A 17,505-nucleotide genomic window follows, 5' to 3' on the forward strand; every position below is an offset into this window, starting at 1 on the left:
GCCTAAGTTCTGCCAGGAAGACTCAATTACTTCGTCACTAATTACCTTCATCATTACCCAATCACGTCTTTATACTTCGGTATAAAAGATCGTACTTGCACATGTTTGAGTTCGCAGATGCCGACGTGATAACAACCTCCACCCTTCCCACCACCACCAGGATGGTCCCGTCCTTACCTTCCAGGGGGGGTCGGCTGCGCCCCTGCCTTCGTCTTCAGGCAGGAAATGCAAATCCGCTACCCTCGGATTACGAACCATGGACGGGGCCTTCCGCCAAAGAAACTTATAATTATGCTAGCTGAGTTGTCAATAAATGTATGCTTCATACATCATTCTATCTCCCGAGTCTTTCTGGTAGAAATATAGAGCTGAGTATCATCAGCATAACAGTGAAAGTTAACACCATGTTTCCTGATGATATCTCCGAAAGGTAACATATAAAGCGTGAAGAGTAGCGGCCCTAGTACTGAGCCTTGAGGTACTCCATACTGCACTTGTGATCGATATGATACATCTTCATTCACTGCTACGAACTGATGGCGGTCATATAAGTACGATTTAAACCATGCTAATGCACTTCCATTAATGCCAACAAAGTGTTCAAGTCTATGCAAAAGAATGTTGTGGTCAATTGTGTCAAATGCAGCACTAAGATCCAATAAAACTAACAGAGAGATACAACCACGATCAGATGATAAAAGTGTGAGTGTGTGAAGTGACATTCAGCCAAGTATGGTGACCCATACTCAGAATTTGTGCTCTGCATTTAACCCATCCGAAATGCACACACACAGAGCAGTGAACACACACACACACACACACACACACACTGTGAGCACACACCCGGAGCAGTGGGCAGCCATTTATGCTGCGGCGCCCGGGGAGCAGTTGGGGGTTCGATGCCTTGCTCAAGGGCACCTAAGTCGTGGTATTGAGGGTGGAGAGAGAACTGTACATGCACTCCCCCCACCCACAATTCCTGCCGGCCCGGGACTCGAACTCACAACCTTTCGATTGGGAGTCCGACTCTCTAACCATTAGGCCACGACTTCCCCTATGATAAGAGCAGGTCATTTGTAACTCTAAGGAGAGCAGTCTCAGTACTATGATACGGACTAAATCCTGATTGGAAATCCTCATATATACCATTTTTCTCTAAGAAGGAATTTAATTGTGAGGATACCACCTTTTCTAGTATCTTGGACAGAAAAGGGAGATTTGAGATTGGTCTATAATTAACTAGTTCTTTGTGGTCAAGTCATTATACCATGGTGTCATACTGGTTCCCTTAACCTTCCTTAAGCGTAAAGGAGCAACTGTATATAAAATGCTAGAAAAGAGAGAGTACATAGTTTATGTTACATCATCAAGTTGTTCTGAGGTTTCTGATATGCTAAGGAATTCGGATACATCAGGAAGATAACTTAAAAAGCAGTCTTTTGTGGTAGAAGTGATGGTTCTTCTATACTTGTAACAAGAAGTAGAATTTACAATTTTGGCTATATGAAGTTAGCACAAAACTAAATAATGATCTGAGATATCATCACTTGGCTGCATAATTTCAACACTATCAACATCAATTCCATGTGACAGTATTAAATCTAGAGTATGATTTCGACAATGAGTAGGTCCTGAAACGTATTGTCTAACCCCAATAGAGTTCAGAATGTCTATAAATGCTGATCCCAATGCATCTTTTTCATTATCAACATGGATATTAAAATCACCAACTATTAAAACTTTATCTGCAGCCAGAACTAACTCGGATGTAAAATAACCAAACTCTTTAATAAAGTCTGTATGGTGCCCTGGTGGCCTGTATACAGTAGCCAGTACAAACATAACAGGGGATTTATCATTAACATTTGTTTCTCTGGATAATGTTACACACTGTGCACGGCCCTTTACATATGATTCAAACAAGGATTCAAACCAGGACAATGTTTTTTTTGGATAAATTGAACTTAGCTAGTTTTTAAATTAATATGTTGTGATTTACTGTATCGAATGTTTTTTTTTTTCTAGAAACACAGCACCAGCTACATTTCCCTGGTCAAGTGATTGTTTGATATTTTCAGTTAATAGACAGATTGCAGATTCTGTTGCAGATACTGGTTTGTTTCAAGATAGTGCATGAGTTGTCCTGAAACAATCTTCTCTAAAACTTTAGACAAAGCTGGGAGAAGACTGATAAGTCTATAGTTACAAGACATTTTGACATCTCCTGATCGGTGTTACTAGAGCATTTTTCCACCCATCTGGGAATTGTCCTGATTTAATGGAAATATTAACAAGTTTGGTGAGAGGCTGGACCAGAATGCTGCTATATTTTTTAAGAAAAGCTGTATCTAAATTAAAAATATATCTTAAAAAGGTGGTGTTTAGGTCCTGTATAGCTTTCAAAATAGCTGTCTCACCAACCTCCATGAGCTGGAATGAGTTATCTTGACCTTCAAGCAGGTCTACTTTTGTTAGGCCTATATCGTTACAGCATGAAAAGCTTGATGGTAGGTTGTTAACAGATTGTATGAAAAATTTATTGAATTCATTAGCAACTTGTGCATTATCATTGATGGTGTGTCCACCCATTTTAAGTACATATTTTGTTTGGGTGGCATTACCCTTTGGATTTAGTAGACTGTTTATTTGTTTCCACATTAATTTGCCGTTCCCTTTAGCCTCTGTTAGAGCTTGAATATAATAATTTGATTTAGACATTCTAAGTTCTTTGACAACTTGGTTACACAAACATTTAAATAGTTTCAAATCAGTGTCCCCTCGGGTCTTAATAAAAGTTTTCAAGGCAATGTCTCTCCTTTTCATCAGTTTTCGAATATTATCATTCATCCATGGTAGCTGAAATTTTCTCTGGGATTTCTTTTGCTTTATAATGTATTTATTTACAATACTCTCAATAGTAGACATAAGCTTATTACAGCAATCGTTTACTTGATCATATTATTGAAGCTCATCCCAGTTAACACCCTTTAGCTCTTTCTCAAATTCAGTCTGCTTTTTACGAGGGATTTCAAGTTTAAATAGGTACCAATTTGGATTAAAAAATCTAGTCATTCTTTTCTTTGTCAGTTTTCTTGCAATTAAAATCATATTATGGTCAGATAGACCAGTAACTAAATTATATGTTTTTTTGATTCTGTCAGGTTTGTTAGCGAAAATTAAATCTATTAGTGTTTGAGTAATTCTGGTAATATGTGTAGGGGTTTCAATCATTTGAATAAAATCATGTTTGGACGCAAGATTTTTCAGTTTTTTCCTGCAGTGTTTGTCTTTCCAATTTATATTAAAATCACAGAAGACAATCACCTCATTCTTGTGCTTAAAGTTTTTAAACATCGCATCCAAGTTTGCACAGGGTGTTGCAGTGCATGCAGAGGGAGGATTATATACCACTAAAATATGAAATTGCATACTTTGCGACAATATTACATTAATACATAGACATTCAGTTGACATATCAACAGTTGGATACATTTGCTTTGCATTGAATGTGTCCTTAATATATATCAGTACACCCCCACCCCTTCCCACAGTTCGGTCCCTTTCTAAAACATGTATACCCGGAACATCGATTATATTAGTTGGAATTTTATCATGCAGCCAAGTTTCGCTAATACATAGAAAAATGATGTTGGACTCAGACAACAATATCCTGATCTCATCTCGCTTGGGAAATAAGCTTCTGATATTTAAATGTCCTCCTAAAATACCTTTAGGCTTTACTGTGGAATCCCAAACCACTCTGGCATGATTAACAGTCTGAAAGAATAAAGTTGGTCTCTGTTTAGTCAATGCTTGTGTTTGGAGTGATCTTACTTTGTCTGGGACAGTTCTTCTTCGCTGACTAGCACTGTTAGCTGAGCGGTTCAGGGCACTCACAAAGGCCAGCTTGTTATCCACCGTTGCGCCGGCCCCAGTCAACCCCTCAACCACGGAGGTCGTTCTCTCCGCCTGCTCCGCCGTCCCTCCAACATCGCGGAGCTGGACGTTCAGGTCCCCGCGCCAGGCTCCGTCCTCGCAAGTGGACAGAGACCGGCTATCTGCAAGCACTCCAGGTAGTATGGAGCTGATCGAACCGGTGTCATCCAGGGCAAGAAACTCCACTCGCTGGCGGGGAAGGAGGCCTGCCGCGCCATCAACAGGTGCACCCACAGATTCACCCACAATGCCCGGGCCTGGATTGAGCTGCACAAATCCCGTCAGCAGTACCAGGGGGAAAAGGTATGATACCGCACAGGATTTGTTTGCTTTAATGCGGTTAGAGTAACATTTTGTTGTGCGTAAAGTGCGCCTTGAATCAGAGATTAAAAAGGAGAGGTAAATGATGAGTTGTCCGTATCCGAAGTTATACAGATGTATTTTCTGGGGAAAAAGGCTTATTTGATCATTTCTTACAAACTTGCTTGGGTTCTGGGTTTTAAGGATCCGGTCATAGAGGCAAAAAAATTGAAAAATACAGCTGTAGTGCAGACGAACAGCAAGTAGAAACTCAAGTAAAGACTGAGGTGGCATTGCTTGTTTGTGTGCGGTCTCTGGTGTTCAGGATGTTTCTGTTCAAAACGCACACATATACTTTTTTTTTTTTGTTAAATATCAGCGGTGATTGCATCGGTGTTAAAAGCTTGATCAACCAATATTTAAGATGTGTGGATCTAACAAAGAGATGAGTTAATCCGGAAGAATGTGCAGCAAACACGGAACCAAAATGTTCTTTTGAGTTTCTGAATTCTTTATGAGTGCTTCAGAGAGCTGGGAAACTTTAGCCTCCACATACTCTCTACTGCTCCAACCTTCAACAAGCCTGTCACAAACCTCACAGCTTGACCTCAGCCGTCATCTGTTTTGGTCCAGTTTTCTGTCACGCTTCTCTCTTGCAGGGAATGAGGAGACAAGGAATTAATTCATCAAATAATACAGACTTTATTGCTCTAAACAAATAGAGTCATGGGGAACACGGAAAGACATTCAAGACTGGACACTGAACTAAACATAGGGTACTCTATTTATACACCAAACAGGATAATATGAACACGAGACACACCTAGTGTCAATGGAAATTACACGAGGAACGCCTGGTATGAAATCAAGATAATCAGTACAGGAAAAGGAAACTAACCAAATATGGACATAGGAAACACATGGGGAGCAAAAACACACACAATAAATGGGACAGAGTCTGAATATTATTGACTTGTTCAGTGTCTCGTCATAGCTGTGTGGGCGGAGTCGGCGTGGGGGCAAACAGACCCTTCCCCCTCATTGAAAAAGCATGGTGTAGACTCAGAATGGCCTACATAAAATAATTTCTGTGCTCGACAGAGCAACATACGAATAAAAACTGAGCCGTATTGGGTATTGAGACTGTCCTTACGGTGTCTATGACTGGACAAACGACCCAACAAAATGGACAAAGGTGTCGTTTCCCAACCTTTTCTGTTACCTGATGGAGCAAGAGACCACTTACTACAAGCCTATACGAGAACAAGACATCTTGTGTAAAGTAAACATTCGACATTTTGTTTTGCTTAATTTTAATGAAGTGATAAAGACTTGAGTAAAAAAGCTTGTCATACTTTATTATTGATATATTAAAGATATTTGTAACAATGACAAAACAGGTAACATTAAAATGCTGTGCTTTGAACTGTGCAGCGTTATTCTATGTGGTGTGTGCTGCAGCTGCCTAATCATTTTCACAAATACATGCCATAAAATAAATATATAACATGAAAATGTGTATATAAAATACGGAAAAAAAACATGCTTATTGGTTATTAGTTAAACCATGGTAAAAACAATGTTGTGCTACACTAACCATAGTTTAACCATGGTATTTGTAGTAAAACTGTGGTTATAGGCTATAACTGGTAATAAAAACGCCAAAAAAGGAATGCAATGTGAGGCAAAGCAGGGGGACTCGAGATGTTTACAACTTTTTTTGTTGTTGCTCCGTTTGCATTTGTATTGTTTTACTACTTACACGATTAGTTAAATTTTTTATGATATTTTTTACAATACACATATTTCAATTATATTTTAGGGGGGGACAAGCGATTTCTGCCTATGGTTTTAATGGATTATGGCATCACAAAATATCAGGGAGTGAGATTTATTTGATTGTGGTGTAAGCCGCGTAGAGGACAGGACTAATGACCATAGTGTAGCCTAACTGTGCTACCCGCTCAGTGCTACCTCCGGTAGTCTGTTCATCAGTCATATACATCTTCAGATCAGGTTTTTTTTTTTTTTTACTTATTAGAGGTACAGAATGCCACATACCGTATTTTTCGGACTATAAGTCGCACCTGAGTATAAGTTGCATCAGTCCAAAAATAAGTCATGATGAGGAAAAAAAACATAAATAAGTCGCACCGGACTATAAGTCACATTTATTTAGACCCAAGAACCAAGAGAAAACATTACCGTCTACAGCCGCGAAAGGGCGCTCTATGCTGCTCAGGGGTAGACTACAGGAGCACAGAGCAGCATCTCTGGCAGCATAGAACGTCCTCTCGCGGCTGTAGACGGTAATGTTTTCTGTTAGTTAATTTCTCTCGGTTCATGTCAAATTAATTTTGATAAATAAGTCGCACCTGACTATAAGTCGCAGGACCAGCCAAACTATGAAAAAAAGTTTGACTTATAGTCCGGAAAATATGGTAGCAACTTTTCGGCACTGCACCAAGCAAAAATCTATCGAAATCTTCACAAAAAGTAAAAATCAAGTGCCTAATAAGATCTCCGCATTTAAATGGTTTGTTTTCCCCTAAGGCATAAATGGATATGACGTTTTTGTGGGCATTCCCACCAATGCCGAACAATTGAATACTTTAGAATTTGAATATAATTGTTTGTTTTTCATGCTGATAAAAGGATCAGCAGTCACATAAACACTTGAAAGTTTCTGGATTTACTCCCCCCAAAGATTTACTTTCAGAACTACAATTTGTAATTAAGTAAATAAGTAAATAACCATAGCAATATATATGGGACAAAAAATATGTCAAAATACTAGACATGAGTTGCAAATAAAGTTTGTAAATTCATCCACAATAAAATAAAAATAAAAATCTTAGAAACCCTTGTTTAATCAAATAATAAAATGTATTAAAAATTGTAACAAATCTCTGACAAAATTTTATTATAAGATCTTTTACTTTTTTCCCCAAAAAGTAATCATGACATGAATCAAGTATTTTTTTTTTCTGGATGGGAGCATATGTTTCAGCATTGATGTTGCCTTTCCAGATGTGTAAGCTGCCCATGCCACACGCACTCATGCAACCCCATACCATCAGAGATGCAGGCTTCTGAACTGAGCGCTGATAACAACATGGGTTGTCATTGTCCTCTTTAGTCTGGATGACATGGTCGTCCCAGTTTCCAAAAAGTTTCCATTTTAAATGAGCCTTGGCCCAGAGAAAACACCTGCACTTATGGATCATGTTTAGACATGGCTTCTTTTTTGACCTATAGAGATTTAACCGGCAATGGCGAATGACAGGGTGGATTGTGTTCACCAACAATGTATTCTGAAAGTATTCCTGAGCCCATGTTGTGATTTCCATTACAGCAGCATTCCTGTATGTGATGCAGTGCCACCTAAGGGCCCGAAGATCATGGTTATCCATTATGGTTTTCCGGCCTTGACCCTTACACACAGAGATTGTTCCAGATTCTCTGAATCTTTGGATGATATTATGCACTGTACATTATGATAACCTCAAACTCTTTGCAGTTTTTCTCTGAGAAACTCCTTTCTGATATTGCTTCACTAATTAAATTATTCCATTATTTTTTTACTCAGAATTTACACCTGCGTAAATTCAAACAACAGCTGTGGTGGGAGGGGTAAAAACAGTGAGTCGATTCCAAAAATATTTGATTCAAGGGCATTGCAGAATTGCAAGTCTCGTGTGAATCAGCTCTAAATGCGAGGCAAGGAATGTCAGTGCATGATATATAACTGTTCATTACCTCTATTACCAAACTACAACAAACCCCCTAAGATACAGCTCTACCGCAAATAGTGTGGATTTTATTTTATTAATCTCACTCAAATTTTGCAATTCTGTTCAAAAGAGTTTAGATTCATTCAGTTCGGATTAATTTAAACTAGTCTACATATTTAAAATGACTGGAAGATTAATTTTTAACTGATAAACACCCCTAAGAAAAGTGACAGTGCTTGCTCCCTTAATTACGATATTAACCATGGTACATTAAAAAAAACATGATTATTGTACTCACCGTGGTAACCATAAATTAACCATGGTACACTAACCATAGTTTTACGTGGTAGCTTATTTGTAGAACTGTCATTATACAAATGGCAGTCAAACTGCCAAAAACATATAGTATACATTTTTACTATAAAACCAAGGTTAATTTTTATGAGGCCTGGTGTACTGGAAATCTCTGAACATGTCTAGTGTGCAATCAGAAATATCCTGTATCCGGATATCTCAGTGCATCTCAAGTGTATGGTCGTGTACAGGACTCAGCACAATTGCTTGGGAAATTTTTGTACATGGGTCGTAAACCTTCAATTTCACTAAAATTTCACAATCCCGGAAATTCCTCTTTTCTCGCAGTGTTCAGTGTATACACAACTGCAGGGCTCCTGAGACATGTTAGATAGTATAAAACCCCCACATCTACTGGTGACAGAACAAAAACAGAACTCACCTGCAATCTCCTGATATAAATCAGAAGGTATTTTTAAAATGTTTGTAAAGTGTGTTTCTGAGACTGTTAAATTATTACTATGCTAGCAAGTATTTAATTATTACATCACCAATCTAACTGAAGACTTTACATTAAAGGACACATTACAATAAAAGTAACACAATAAACATATATTGTTATAAACATAGAGCTACCTATATTCCAAGGTGATGAACATGGATTATTTTTGTGGTGCCACAATTATATTAATTATATTGTTTCTCTCTTCCTCAGGTCAGTGAAAATATCCATTTTGTAAAGAAAATGGGAAATGGAACATATTTTTTCTTTACGTTGTTTGAAAATCTTGGGTGCATAAAATATGCTTTTTTCAGTTTGGGGTGTATTTTTTACTGTGTTGTCATATACTTTAATGTCCTCATTATTCTTGCTGTATTTCTGGAAAGGACATTGCATCAACCCATGTACATTTTGATTTTATGTTTATCCATCAACTCTGTATATGGTACAGCTGGCTTTTTCCCAAGGTTACTGACAGATCTGCTGTATGATACACATATAATCTCCTTTGAAGCTTGCCTCATACAGAGTGTTGTCATTTACACATATGCAGCTTATGAGCTTACAATATTAATGCTAATGGCATTTGATAGGCTTGTTGCAATTAGTTATCCTTTGCGTTACAAACAAATAATCAACACACGCTTTCTAACTCTTCTGTTAGTTATAGCATGGCTTTATCCAATGATTTGTGTTGGTTGTGCTGCTCTTTTGACTGCCAGGCTAAAAATGTGTGGTAACAAATTGTTTAAACTATACTGCCACAACTACGAAATTGTCAAACTATCTTGTGTGAATCATAATATTAATAATATTTATGGCCTGATTGTAACAATTACAACAACATTTATTCCTTTAATTTTTATATTATATTCCTATGTCAAAATACTTATAATTTGTAAAAGAAGCTCACAAGACTTTAGGAGCAAAGCGTATCAAACTTGTATTCCACATATAGCAATCCTTTTAAATTTCTCAGTTGCTATATTTTGTGAGCTTACTTTGAGTCGGTTTGTGAATGGGGAAATTCCCATAGAGCTGGCTGTTATCCTTTCATTGGAATTTATTGTTATACCACCCTTTGTAAACCCTATTGTTTATGGACTAAACTTTCCTGGTATCCGCAAAAAAGTTAAACATCTTTTAAAAACCTCCAAGTAGTCTGCTTTGTTGTAATACTGTTACACAGAAAACAGTTTAAATAAATTTTAATTGATCAATCAAGCTATCATTAATCTTTTTAAAGCAATGTAATGTTGTTAATATTTTTTTAAATGTTGTTTTTCACCTCTCTGATTTCTATATAGAAATATTTTATTCAGTTGACCTTCTCAGTATATATATCTTTGTGACAAAATTCTGTAACACTTTACTTAAAGTCTTAAAAATGCATAAAACATTGTAAAGGTATTCATAATGCATGTTGTAATGATTTTTTATATATAATTTTAACCCAAGTTAAAATGCATTATAATATATTAAGGATTGTTGGATGTGTGCTACATTATACTTTCTGTATAAAGTCTTGTATTTATGTAGGGTGTAACCTGGAATAGATTTGGTTAGAATTATTCATGAGGTCATATAATGCATTATCCTTTTAACTATCACCCATCCCCTCAGTGGGATGATTTAATTCACTATATTACAAATAAATACAAATCATGCCAAACTATATATCACTGGAAAGGTCTAAGACTCATGAATAGATATTTTATTACTTTTTGTTACAAAATATTTAGCAATAGTAATATATTAATTCATGACAATCTACATTATAACAGGAGTTCTGACCTTTGTCAATTTTATTTGCCTTTTCCCCTTTCTCGCTTTAGAAATCATTATAAATTACACCGTAAAACCCGACAAGTAAACTTAACTCAAACCGTTTGAGTAAACAGATTGCATTGATTTAAACCATGTAAGTTTTAAAACTTTGCATTCAAGTAATTAAGTGATTAACTAAGTGCTGATTGAGAATTAGTGATGAACAGCTGCTGTTAACAAACTGAATGACTGAAGAAAAGAGAAACACAAGAACTACTACAACTGACTTCAGACACAGCCTTAGATGAAATCAACTGAAATAAAATACATGAAATCTCTCAAGATCTGATTAAACAACCCCACAAACAGCATCACCAGCTCCACTTATTAATAACCAGACTGACTTTATTTCTGTCAGACGTCTACAGAAGATCTTATTGAGAATGAACTAAGGTTTAGATGTTGATTTATTGTTTCATTTGAAGTAACCATGTTAGAGATCAGTGTTTGCTTTAGTTGGGCTCTTGACCCTTGACTTCTGTCTCAGTTTATTTCTCTCTGATTGTTGTAACCATGTGTTTATGAGACATGTTGGTTATAAATCAAAATCATAGAGAGAACATTATCAGATATTGGTTATTATATAGCATTTTTTTTGTTGACAATCATGAATTATGGAGTTGTTCAATGTCAAAATCAGACTAAATGGGTGTTCTATAATTAGTTCAGATGATTACAAAAAAAAAAAAAAACATTAAAAAAGCCAGTGGTTATGTCATAATCAGTCAAAAATGACTTTTCAATTATCTTGTGCTTATACATCTTTCTGCTATGACAGCAAGTAGTCAAACACACACATCAATAATTAGAACATGAACCTCAACAATCGTGACCATAAAGAAAGATGCTGCAATGCATGCTGGGTACTATTGTAGAACAAAACTCATCCATGGCTCCCAGCATGCATTGCAGCATGTTTTTTTTATGGTCACCATTGTTGAGGTTCATATGCCGATTATTGATGTCTGTGTGTGACTAGTTGACACCATAGAAGACAAAACTGTTTGGAAAGTTTTTATATTAACTGATTATCACAGAACCACTGGTTCTTAGAATCACTTTTACTAGACTCAATCCAACTAATTACACAATACTTGTTTCATCAGAGATTAGACTCCTATCAGTTCAATAATGAATGATTATCTTCACCAATATACCTAGGTACAGGTTAGGAAAAAAAATGTTTGCCTGAAAACACTATACTTTGGATAAAAGCAGCCTTTTGTGTTTTTGTGTAACACTTATAATACTTTTGCTGGGCTTTTGATTTAGAACAAATATGTTTTAGAAACATAAAGTCCCAACAGCCAGAAAAAGAACTAAGACAGAAGTCAATGGTCAAGAGCCCAACTAAAGCAAACACTGATCTCTAACATGGTTACTTCAAATGAAACAATAAATCAACATCTAAACCTTAGTTCATTCTCAATAAGATCTTCTGTAGAAGTCTGACAGAAATAAAGTCAGTCTGGTTATTAATAAGTGGAGCTGGTGATGCTGTTTGTGGGGTTGTTTAATCAGATCTTGAGGGATTTCATGTATTTTATTTCAGTTGATTTCATCTAAGGCTGTGTCTGAAGTCAGTTGTAGTAGTTCTTGTGTTTCTCTTTTCTTCAGTAATTCTGTTTGTTAACAGCAGCTGTTCATCACTAATTCACAATGATCACTCAGTTAATCACTTAATCACTTAATTGCAATGTACATCTTCTTTCAGTGAACTCAACTGAATTAAGTTCAGAGTACTCATAACTGTTAGTTTTTTCAACTTAAATGGTTTAAGGCAATCGGTTTCCTCAAACAGTTTGAATTAACATAACTTGTCAGGTTTGAGTGAGGCTGTGTCTGAAGTCAGCTGTAGTTCCTTTCTCTCTTTTCTTCAGTAATTCTGTTTGTTAACAGCAGCTGTTCATCACTAAAGCTCAATTATCACTCAATTAATCACTCAATTAATCCGTGCTTGGTAGCACGGAGAGAGATCCGTGGTGCGGCGCAGCTCAGCTACCTGATCAGAAAAAGGCCCCTGCCTCTATCCAGGTCTCTTAGCAGGTCAGTCTGATATGCTTGAAGCACCAGCATTGTGTGTAATAAAGCCACAGCCTGACCTGCTACTGCGTATGCCTTGCCATTTAAGCAAGATGATTTTCGGAAGGGGGTTAGATGGCAAGGAGGGAGATTGAGAGGATGTTTCCCCTGGAGAAAGAAAAAAAATTTACAGATAAAATTATTTATAAATTATTTATAAAAATGTAAGCTCTTTTTACAGGGGGCATTCCCTCATAGCCGCTTTCGCGCATCACTTTGATGTCGGCAGATTACTTTCATGCCGAAAACCGATGGATGCGAGGAGAAAACAGCATCTTTCATTTTTTTTTTATCTCTGTATGGAGATCATGCAGAAATGAAAGGCTCACCTTAACGGTTCTTTCAGATGCACGCTTCAAACAAAACAGTCAGTGAAGATGAAGAAGATAATGATGTGCTCTCCTGGTGCTTATTTATACTCATGCTGGAAGTGATGTCGGAGGCTGTCACCTGGCCAACAAGTTGGTGTTTTTTCAATGTATGCTTCAGACACGGGTCATGATGAGGTGTTCCGCAAAGCGACCCCTAGAAGATGCAGTTCGAAGTTCCCTCGAAAGGGAACCTGGATGTTTTAGACAATATAGAAATACAGGAAAGGAAGTGTCCTGGGAAAATGGCACGTTTGGTCACCCTACCTTATTCAAGACCACTGCAGTCTCAGCAGTTGTACTGGCTTTCTCAATTCCACCGCCTATCGTTACTTTAGATGAACTTGCTTTCTCCTGTCTGCTGTTGCAATGACAAGGGTTTACACCAGAGCTGGCCCAAGGCATAAGAGAACTAAGCGGCTCCTTAGGCCCCCATGGCCACCAGGGGGCCCCCAAGAGTACATGAAATGGCTAGATTTTTGTGCAAATAGCCTAAGTGTTGGCAGAGGCTATGTACATTAACTCCGCCCACCAACGTCTGAATCGGCTAGTGTACAGTCGTGGCCAAAAGTTTTGAGAATTACAACCCGAATTCCGGAAAAGTTTAATAAAATGAAAACTAAAGGAATTTCAAATCACATGAGCCAATATTTTATTCACAATAGAACATAGATAACGTAGCAAATGTTTAAACTGAGAAATTTTACACTTTTATCCACTTAATTAGCTCATTTAAAATTTAATGCCTGCTACAGGTCTCAAAAAAGTTGGCACGGGGGCAACAAATGGCTAAAAAAGCAAGCAGTTTTGAAAAGATTCAGCTGGGAGAACATCTAGTGATTAATTAAGTTAATTGATATCAGGTCTGTAACATGATTAGCTATAAAAGCTTTGTCTTAGAGAAGCAGAGTCTCTCAGAAGTAAAGATGGGCAGAGGCTCTCCAATCTGTAAAAGACTGCGAAAAAAAATTGTGGAAAACTTTAAAAACAATGTTCCTCAACGTCAAATTGCAAAGGCTTTGCAAATCTCATCATCTACAGTGCATAACATCATCAAAAGATTCAGAGAAACTGGAGAAATCTCTGTGCATAAGGGACAAGGCCGGAGACCTTTATTGGATGCCCGTGGTCTTCGGGCTCTCAGACGACACTGCATCACTCATCGGCATGATTGTGTCAATGACATTACTAAATGGGCCCAGGAATACTTTCAGAAACCACTGTCGGTAAACACAATCCGACGTGCCATCAGCAGATGTCAACTAAAGCTCTATCATGTAAAAAAAAAGGAAGCCATATGTGAACATGGTCCAGAAGCGCCGTCGTGTCCTGTGGGCCAAGGCTCATTTAAAATGGACTATTTCAAAGTGGAATAGTGTTTTATGGTCAGACGAGTCCAAATTTGACATTCTTGTTGGAAATCACGGACTCCGTGTCCTCCGGGCTAAAGAGGAGGGAGACCGTCCAGCATGTTATCAGCGTTCAGTTCAAAAGCCAGCATCTCTGATGGTATGGGGGTGCATAAGTGCATACGGTATGGGCAGCTTGCATGTTTTGGAAGGCTCTGTGAATGCTGAAAGGTATATAAAGGTTTTAGAGCAACATATGCTTCCCTCCAAACAACGTCTATTTCAGGGAAGGCCTTGTTTATTTCAGCAGGACAATGCAAAACCACATACTGCAGCTATAACAACAGCATGGCTTCGTCGTAGAAGAGTCCGGGTGCTAACATGGCCTGCCTGCAGTCCAGATCTTTCACCTATAGAGAACATTTGGCGCATCATTAAACGAAAAATACGTCAAAGACAACCACGAACTCTTCAGCAGCTGGAAATCTATATAAGGCAAGAATGGGACCAAATTCCAACAGCAAAACTCCAGCAACTCACAGCCTCAATGCCCAGACGTCTTCAAACTGTTTTGAAAAGAAAAGGAGATGCTACACCATGGTAAACATGCCCCGTCCCAACTATTTTGAGACCTGTAGCAGAAATCAAAATTGAAATGAGCTCATTTTGTGCATAAAATTGTAAACTTTCTCAGTTTAAACATTTGCTATGTTATCTATGTTCTATTGTGAATAAAATATTGGCTCATGTGATTTGAAAGTCTTTTAGTTTTCATTTTATTCAAATTAAAAAAACATCCCAACTTTTCCGGAATTCGGGTAGTACATAAATATTAGTTTTCAAAAAGTTTGCTGCTAAACTGCTTTTAGATCTTTGTTTCAGTTGTTTCTGTGATGTACTGAAATATAATTACAAGCACTTCATACGTTTCAAAGGCTTTTATCGACAATTACATGACATTTATGCAAAGAGTCAGTATTTGCAGTGTTGGCCATTCTTTTTCAGGACCTCTGCAATTCGACTGGGCATGCTCTCAATCAACTTCTGGGCCAAATCCTGACTGATAGCAACCCATTCTTTCATAATCACTTCTTGGAGTTTGTCAGAATTAGTGGGTTTTTGTTTGTCCACCCGCCTCTTGAGGATTGACCACAAGTTCTCAATGGGATTAAGATCTGGGGAGTTTCCAGGCCATGGACCCAAAATTTCAACATTCTGGTCCCCGAGCCACTTAGTTATCACTTTTGCCTTATGGCATGGTGCTCCATCGTGCTGGAAAATGCATTGTTCTTCACCAAACTGTTGTTGGATTGTTGGAAGAAGTTGCTGTTGGAGGGTGTTTTGGTACCATTCTTTATTCATGGCTGTGTTTTTGGGCAGAATTGTGAGCGAGCCCACTCCCTTGGATGAGAAGCAACCCCACACATGAATGGTGTCAGGATGCTTTACTGTTGGCATGACACAGGACTGATGGTAGCGCTCACCTTTTCTTCTCCGGACAAGCCTTTTTCCAGATGCCCCAAACAATCGGAAAGGGGCTTCATCGGAGAATATGACTTTGCCCCAGTCCTCAGCAGTCCATTCACTATACTTTCTGCAGATGTTTTTTTTGGAGAGAAGTGGCTTCTTTGCTGTCCTTCTTGACACCAGCCATCTTCCAAAAGTCTTGGCCTCACTGTGCGTGCAGATGCACTCACACCTGCCTGCTGCCATTCCTGAGCAAGCTCTGCACTGGTGGCACTCTGATCCCCGCAGCTGAATCCTCTTTGACCCTCTGGAGTCGATTAACGCGGATACGCATTTTGAGTCATTTCTCCTGATAACCCCGAAAAGAACTTAAATTACACTTTCAGTTTTAATCGTACAGATAAGAGCAATACATCAATCGAATCTGTAAAGGGTCATCTTTTTTTTGGATACAGACATAACAACAAAACTTTGTGCACTTATAAAATAAAGATAACAAACATGGTGTGCTGTCTGCAGCCTTTGTCTGCACTGATCTTCATTTACAAACACGTCATTAAAATTAACTGTAACTCCGTGAATACTCAACGAAGAGACATGAAAGAGATATCTATAGAAAGCTTGACATGTCTACTTTTAAACTAAACAAGTGCCGCCGAAAACAGATATTCTGTGATAAAGTAATCCATATGAAAACAACGCAATGTCTGTTTTTCATGTCTCCCTTCATTATATCTAATGTCACCACCCACATAGCAACATTGTGTCGGCACAGATCCGGCCCACATCTGGCACCCGTGGAAAGATGATCTGGCCCACATGCAGCGTGGAATGATGGCACTTGGGTGGACCGCTCCTGTTTGCCAGATTTGAGCCACAAGCAGGCCATAGCAATGCCACATGTCAGCCAAGAGTAAAGAAATTAACCAGAACTGGACCTTATCTGAGCCACAAAATCTGTGTATATATTAAATATGAAGTAATATCAGCCTTAATAAGCCTGTTAACAAGCAGAATCACTGAAGGAAAGAAAAAGAACAGACAAAGAGATAAGCAGAAGCACAAGAACTACAACTGACTTCAGCCACAACCTTAGATGAAATCAATTGAAGATAAAAGAAGACATTAAATCTATGGAGATGTCACCAGAGGAGGATTAAACAACTCCACAAACTGCATTACCAGCTTCACTTATTACTAACCAGACTGACTTTATTTCTGTTCTACACAAGTTTTTTATTGATAATTAACAGAGGTTTAACTCTAATGTGTGCCACCATAACAGTGATTAGTGTTTCCATTAGTTGGGCTCTTAACTCTTATTCTATCTTTTGTCTTTTTTGGCTGTTGTGACGGTGTGTTTGTTAAACACATTTGCGGCATCAAAGAAAGCTAAAAAGAATTGAGGTCAGGTGATGGAGGTTATCTGTTGATGAATTTATAATCCTCATGAAACTCATGCTAATTGTTTTAAATCTAACAATTGTTTCATTAATATCTTCACATCACAAACCATGGGTTTCTGCAGCATGAGATCAAGCAGTATTACAACAATCAGATAGAAGATTTTATCAAGCATGAAAAAGTCAATCTATGATGACACACACAGACATCAACAGTTCGGACATGAATCTCAACAATGGTGA

At 37.9% G+C, this 17,505-nt stretch overlaps 1 protein-coding gene across 1 annotated transcript; it reads left to right on the forward strand.

Annotated features, from left to right (window-relative positions):
- Positions 1-9,009: 9,009 nt before the first annotated feature.
- LOC132108502 (olfactory receptor 51I2-like) lies at positions 9,010-9,927 on the forward strand. Its single transcript, XM_059515202.1, has one exon. It carries the CDS (start codon positions 9,010-9,012, stop codon positions 9,925-9,927), a length of 918 nt encoding a protein of 305 aa, XP_059371185.1.
- Positions 9,928-17,505: the final 7,578 nt, after the last annotated feature.

Source organism: Carassius carassius, chromosome 28 (genome assembly GCF_963082965.1).
Source record: "Carassius carassius chromosome 28, fCarCar2.1, whole genome shotgun sequence".
In the NCBI taxonomy this organism is placed as follows: domain Eukaryota; kingdom Metazoa; phylum Chordata; class Actinopteri; order Cypriniformes; family Cyprinidae; genus Carassius; species Carassius carassius.

Excerpts from the sequence above, each read along its gene's own strand:
- LOC132108502 (XM_059515202.1), top strand. The coding sequence starts at position 9,010 with ATGGGAAATGGAACATATTTTTTCTTTACGTTGTTTGAAAATCTTGGG.